Here is a 7,354-nt window from a genome sequence, read left to right as displayed (position 1 = left end):
CTCCCATCTCCACTGACCCGAGGAATAAGATCATCAGACAATGGCTCCACTAGAGACAGACGGTATGTTTTAGATAACTACTCATCTCACTTTCGATGCTTTGTATTTGGGTCATTTTTCTACCCACGTGACTTGGAAAAATGAGCTCTTAAAACCTTTTTACATGGTTACCTTAAATGATAAAAGATAATCTAGACTGTGAAAGCAATAGATTGTGGGGAAAAAAAGCGATGACTTATGTAAGTTGACAAAACCCTCATCAGTTTATTGTCTTTCAGCAAGAAAAAGGTCAGAATCTCACATTGCTTAGCTTCACCCGAGGAGTTTCCTCAATCCCCCAGTGGAGTAATATTTTTTATAAGAGGCTTAATCGCCCTCCTCCCATAAACCAACCTCAGAAATACATTTTACAGTTTCTCTGTACAGAGTATCTATTGTCCTCAAACTTGAAAAATGTGCCAAGTTCAACATGGATTCCTTTCCTCTTAAGCTATGTAGGCGGCATGTCATGAAAAACATTCATAGCTCGAGCAATGCCACAGTTCAAGTAATGGAGGCAGGATACTTCCGGACCTCTGGCAGTTCACACAAACATCGGAGGCCACATCATACCGACACCACCAAAGAGAGTGCATTTTTGTGGCAAATGTCAACCTCTCATAACAGCATTACCTTCACCACCATCATCATCGTCGTCATACATTGCAACAATAGAAATACTGTTGGATTGCACTTTCTTCAAGCTTTCATCTTGTGGCATGTTTATAGAAAAAATATATATAGAATACAAAAAGCTTATACTTCTTTGAGTAACAGAATATAACATACAGTACTTCAGATTATGTTTTGATCAGCACATCAGCAGGTGTACATAAATTGCCCTACCCTTGCCCAAATGCAATTACCGGACTTAACAGGGATGTAGTTTTGCTCACTATTAAGTGCTCTGGTCAATGGGTTTAACATTGAGTATGCTCATACAATGGTATTCTACAGGATGTTAATGCTACATAATTATCCACTGTATATGAATGTCTCTTAAGAAAGGGGCAAACTGTCAAGCTGCACCACGACTTTTCACATATTCACACGTGGTATTTACCCAAGAATGGTTTGGTCCACCAAACTGATGACGGAAACAGCCTGTATGCAGAACCATTTTCCTCCTCACAAATACACTACATAGCAGTAACTTATGGAGTTATGTTTGGGCCCCATTCCTGAGGGCACAACAGGACATTTTGAGAAAGCACATAAATTATATTTTGCTATCTTGCGGAGGACTTAGTGTCATGCAAGCAAAGAATGATTGAACTTGAACAAGCAAAAATCTATGTTGTGCCGATACATTCATTACAGTGTGTCCTATTATCCACATAGGTGCACAATGATATCACTAAGTTTTACTAATTTCCATGCTTTGTGTGCTTGCAGATACTTGGACAGTAGCTACGTGTTTCTCTTGCTCTCAACATCTCTGCTCTGCACTCTTGTGTGTATCAGTGCACTTGCTCAACTTGACAGAAAACTGGAGTTTGTCATTTCTGATTGGCTGTGTTGTCTCTATGTCTTTATCTTTTATTAAATTCTGCCTGTAAATGACTCTATTAGCTTGCAGCCTAGCTTTCTTGGTAGGTTCACACGTATGGTAAGTTCAGACATTTTTTTAATCATTATGGTAGTTCCTTGGAAAAAAGGGATCTTACAATTTTTTTCCACTCAGTAGCACTTGTTGAGTCTAATTTTCATATAGCTAATTGACTTAACTGTCTAATTATTATAAACCACCTTAGAGCATTCTTTTAAAATGAGATGTAACACCCTCTGTCCAACTAAATCTAACAAAAATCTGTTAAATTTACATTTATTTCAATTTACACATTGAGAGAGGGCAAATCAGAGTGATCAGAGTTATCATTGTGCGCTTATGTGGATATTAGAAAACAGGTAAATTAATTCAGGTTTAAACTCTTTTCCCCCCGGGTAAATAATTTGTCAGCTACAGGAGGCTTCTATCTTGCTGCCCTGCCTTTCCTGTCTCTCTGTCCCTGTCGAAATAAAGCAGAAACTTGAAAATTGTCTTAAAAAAAAAAAAAATCTGCTAAATATGATTTATGATGCTTGCAAAAAATCCTTTTCTCCACTCAAAATGTTCCATCACATGCTGAGAAATGAGGAACAAACATGACTCCACGGTAACCAAATATATTTCTAACCTATTGGTCAAGTTTTAAGAAACTGAATAAATTTCAACTAGGGAAATGAACATCTTTAGCAACATCGACTGGTTGTAAAAGTCAAACAAAGGTGCAGCACCTGACGCCAGTGAGCAATTTCCTGGTTGTCAACATCCCTACTGAAAAGGTGTCCATTAAACAAATGGCAACAAATGAAGTACAAAAAAAAAAAATCTTAAAAGCTGAAACAGTCACTTTGAAAAAAAAAAAGAAAAAAAAAAGAAAAGTTCAAGCTGACATTCAAGTTCCGGTCCCACTTCAATCTGTGAAATCCCATTCACAAAAACCGATGGAATCACTGTAGTGCAAAACTTTACACGTTGCACCTCGATGCAGTCATTCTCGCAGGATACAGTAAACATGTCCTTTTGTCTGTTTCCGCTGGATTACATCTCTGGAGCGGCAGGAGGGAGCCCCGCTGTGTGTTTTGGAGTCTGTAAGAGTTTGTGTTCCTCTGCGTGTTGCGAAGGCGTGGCTGCAGCTTTGGCGTGTACTGGATGTGACAGCCGAACATCCAGGGCGTCATTGTGTTGCGCTAAGGAGTGCAGGCGATAGTGCAGGACAAGGTCTTTCAGTGAGCAGTGGACGTCATATGGTTCAGCGAAGCCGTACCCGTGTGGTGTGCTGTAGATCATACAATGCTTCACTTCTTCGTTCACGCTGGGATAAATGAAGAAAGAAAGAAAAAAAAAAAATCAATCAATGCGACGTCATTATAACGTGCGCAGTATTCATGTCAGATCTGTTCTCCAGATGCTGCTTTCCAAAATGTTATACTCACACAACGGAGCAGGCGTAGCATCCCTGTTTGCTGCTCTCACGGATCAGGAATGTTCCAGGAGCTTTACCTTGTAGCATCTCCTCAGCCTGCGTCCGACTCAGTTCACCAACAAACCAATTCGCCTCGTCCTGATGCGGCAAATTCTTCTCGTCTCCCTTCAACACATAGGTGCTGGAGAAACAAGAGTCATATTGTAACATCTCTGTAATGTTTCTTTGATAAGTTACATTCTTAAACAGAAAGAATCGACTGAACTTACTCATCCAGGCTGTCACTCTGCGTCCCCAGCCAGTCATTTATGCGTTTCTGCCGCACGCCTTTGTGATTAAGCCAGCTGCGAGGAGATGTGGAAGAAAGGTTTAATTTTTACATAAAATAATGAGGCTGACTTCTGTTCTTTCCCTTCTGGGTTGGCACTGATATCACAAACAATATTCTGACGGCGCTTACTTGAGATACTGGTCTCTGATGTTGCGTAGCTGGATGAGGTCAGGCCGCAAGCTGTTCATCTTCCTGTCCGTCTCTCTGTAGTCCTCCACCTGCGTTCTCAAGTCTTCCTCCAGATGGATTTTGCTGTCGTAGATCTCCCCAAGACGACACTTCAGCTTCTCGTAATTTATCAGAAAGCTAACAAGGGGAAGCAAAGGTCACAGGTCTGAATAGAGTTCAATAAACGTGGGCAACATTTACCCAACTTAAGCTCCATTTTGGTGGCATTTTATGCACCGTGGTGTAATGAAGTACCTCTCCAGATCTTTATCGGCTCCCTCAGACTGATTGTTCCTCTCAAACTCCTCTCCATAACGCTCCTGTTCACGACACTGCTCCTCGAAGATCAGCATCGTCTCATTGAAGGCCTCAATTGCCGTTCGCTTCATCTGGATCTCCTGCATCACATAAAATACATCCCATAAGAAAAGCCTCCTGAGACTGATGAATGTAAATTCTACTGTTTAGAAAAGGACTGATATTTCGCTGTGGGCACACACATTAGAGACCACCAGAGTTCATTGAAGAAGTTTGTTTTTACCTGCGAGGTCTTTGTGAAAGCTTCGTAAAGACGATCAAACTCCTTTGTCTTCTCTTGGTACTGACTGTGAACCTCCTTCAGCTTCCTTCCAGCGACATCAACAGTGTCCTCTTTCACCTGAAGGCAAAAATGACCCCTTAATATGCACAATCCTCAATTCTTTGTCAGGCTTCTGATCGCCATTTTTATCTTAAAATATAAAATAATGGTGCTCACGAACCTGCTGGAAACGGGACACAGGATGGGTGAGCATTAGGTCCAGTGTGGCGTTGTACTCCACCAACGGATGGTGCTGATAGTGCCAGATGAGCTCCACCACTGAAGTGAAAGTGAGGGGGTCCGAGAAGCCATACTTCCCGTCGCGGTGGTAAATCTTGATCAGCTTATTGTGCCCGTCTTTCCTGAGAAAGTGAAAGCACAAAATTAGACTACGACTGTAAAATAAAACGTAATTTGTGGCAGCGCTCCGACAGAGACGACCGTGTTCTCTCTTTCTTGTGTTTACCTTAATGTCAGCGTGAAGTCTCCTTGCAGCTTTGTGGATGCGTCTCGCACCATGAAGGAGCCATCAGGTGTGTCTCGGAGCTTCTCGTTCACCTCGTCCCTGTGGGAAAATCAGTTATCGGTTAACGTTTCTAACACATCAATATGTTGAACAATCGAACGACACATGCCCAGCACACCTCGCCGTGTTTGATACAGGGCTGTTCAAGTAAAGATACCTCACCTGCTTATGTCTCCCCAGTACCATTCAGCGTCCTGTAGCGAATACACAGGTGGCAAAAGGCAGTTGTTGTTCATGGTGGAGGACACTGGCTTTGTTGACCTGGGAGGGAGAGCTGGAAAGCAAAAGGGAAAGAGAGAGATAAGAAAATGAAATGCAAAGGATCGCGATCGAGACAGATTCTTAGAAAGAGTCTGCATTGATCTGTTGTGGGATCACATGAAGCACTGTAAACATGACTCCTTCAGTGTGACTTATGCCTTTTGTGTGCTATGGAAATGCAGTGTTTTTAATGTATACCACCCCCACACACTCTCTCTGTCAGACCCTGACTTGATGGAGCCTGTCAAGATCTGGGGACAAGCCCAGGCATGTTTCCAACAGTTAATCTCTTGCCAAATCATTACCAAGATCTCAAGTGTGGTCAGCACTAAGACAGGAAATGTGAGTTAGTCCTCATTTCAGAGCACTGTCCGTCAACAACTATGAAATATGTTTTCTTTTATTATTCCAGAAATTCTCACATTTACACGCTCAATTGCCTGCAACTCTTGCACAGCAGATTGAAGTCCAACTCCTGAAGTTTGCAGCAGCCTCTGGCCCTGTCCTGCACTGCATGACAGCCATTAAATAAACCATAAGATATATTTTGAGCCCCTTGGACCACTCCTCCCATTTAATAATGATTGCACGCTTACAGATTAAGTTTTCCGTCAAGCTTAAAGGAATCAAATCTGCGAGGCTGGCTGAAAGATTAAGCGTTTTCCTAAAAATGAAAAAGGAGGGCAAACCGCATCAAGAGGAGGTGAAGGGCGATATATTTCACTGCAGGACAAAAGTGCCTTTCATGAGGCAGTTGGGGAGAATACAAGAGCACCCTCAGAGAGGAGAAAATGTGGGTTTCTCCCACCATCCGCTCTCCTCTTTTTCTGACCTTAAAATAAACAAAAGGCAGGTGCAGCAGCACAGTGGCAGGCACAAAACGAAAACCTGCGGCTCCTGAACTCAGCAAAATTAAATCTGCACCCCCCCCACCCCCCCGCCAAGGAGCTCTCCTGGCGTCCAAAACCTACATGCGCATACCAGTACAGACAAGAGCCACGTAATTTAAGTGTGGAATAATAAGAAATATGGAGTCAGTCACGCTGCAGCATGGCCTGGATCTGTGTCCATGAAAGGTCTTCATAAGCAAACACAGGAGCTGTCACACAGAGCTTAGAGGGACAATACAGAGATGTTCATACTGAGCACTAATCAATAATTATCTTACGGTAATGAATGCACGGGGGTAACACTATTGTGCAATTCTAATTATCTTAAGTCCAAATTAATTTAGCTAGGTAATTCATCAGAATAAGTCACAACAGGTCTGAAAAAACAAAACACAAGTGTTACACAGTGTTAAGACTGTGTAACAGCGCGGAGGTCAAATGACAAATGTAAATAAAAAATGAAGTGTTGGTGAGTTGCCGGAGTTCAGTCATGAGACGAGCCGTCTAGCCTGCTTGCCTCTAGCCTACTTTGAGAGCTAGCACACAAATTAAGCACGGCTGGCTGCAGAGGAGAACAAAGCGCTCGTTTCATGCGGCGCTCATTAACACACACTCAACTCTCTTCCCCACCAAATGCTCTCTTCGCACTGTCACACGCCTTCAGCAGGTCTGCTGCTTTGACAGAAGGTGCAAGACGGCCACGCATTGCCGTCCGGGTTAGTCATATGTGCCGGGACAAAAGAAAGGAGGCAAGCCACTGCGCCTGGTCCACCAAAAGGTATTACGTAATTGGCAAGTGAATTGCGCTATGCATGCCTGGGCAATGCCGCTGGGGGAGCGCGGCGCTCAGGGCATGGCCATTATAACGTTTTACCAACACCTGCACAGCGTTTTGTCACATGTCAACTTAAAAAGTGACATGACACAGGACGATGCCAGCGCAAGAAGAAAGCAGAAAGCGAAGAAAAGCTTTTCCGACCCCCCGCAGTTCAGACAATGGCTGCCTTTAACCCTAACTTACCTGGTGGTGCTTGATCCATTTCGATGTAGAATAAACCTTCGGGAGGATAAACCATTCCTGTTTCAAAATAGTAGTCCAGGTTGCTGCTGTTGTCTTTGCGCGTATTATATATGAATATATATATTTTAAAGAAAAGCACGCTTCCTTTGCCGCAAATGCACCTAATTTAGGTTATTTCAATGCAGTCGCAGACGCCACGTCCTACATAGGATGTAGACAAAGAGGAAACTCCTTCGATTCAGAGTCCATAAAACATCCAAAATTCCAAATGTCTTTTCTCAACATAGCCTGTCTACCTGTGGTTTTTTCAGAGAGACAGACTGTGGCTTCATGCCTTCTCGCTGGGCGGCGGAGCTCCACTTTACTTCATCTCGGAAGTGGAGCGACTTTAAAGGGCTGTTCGTAACATCATCTTGGCGCAGTCCAACCCGCTGCTGCAGTAGGGGATTTCATTTTCGTGCAGGATTCGTGGTCATGTGAAACACACCCCGTCACGTTTCTGTCACATAGTTAAGTAACAAGGTTCATTGTTAAGCAGAATCTTTGAAAGAACATTTCAGTTTGTGAGT

General features: G+C 43.1%; 1 protein-coding gene across 1 annotated transcript; it reads right to left on the bottom strand.

The window, feature by feature from the left end:
* Positions 1-235: 235 nt before the first annotated feature.
* Positions 236-7,148, bottom strand: LOC139338961 (phosphatidylinositol 3-kinase regulatory subunit gamma-like). The gene is made up of 10 exons (XM_070974336.1): positions 6,786-7,148; positions 4,776-4,887; positions 4,554-4,652; positions 4,269-4,449; positions 4,049-4,165; positions 3,763-3,905; positions 3,469-3,645; positions 3,278-3,352; positions 3,019-3,189; positions 236-2,897 (listed from the first exon to the last, which is right to left on the bottom strand). The coding sequence occupies exons 1-10, from the start codon at positions 6,838-6,840 to the stop codon at positions 2,624-2,626; spliced, it is 1,404 nt and encodes a 467-aa protein (XP_070830437.1). The 5' UTR covers positions 6,841-7,148; the 3' UTR covers positions 236-2,623.
* Between the last annotated feature and the right edge of the window lie 206 nt (positions 7,149-7,354).

This window comes from Chaetodon trifascialis, chromosome 11 (assembly GCF_039877785.1).
Source record: "Chaetodon trifascialis isolate fChaTrf1 chromosome 11, fChaTrf1.hap1, whole genome shotgun sequence".
Taxonomy (NCBI): domain Eukaryota; kingdom Metazoa; phylum Chordata; class Actinopteri; order Chaetodontiformes; family Chaetodontidae; genus Chaetodon; species Chaetodon trifascialis.
Note: the sequence above shows the minus strand (reverse complement) of the source record. Positions and strands in the feature narration are given on the sequence as shown.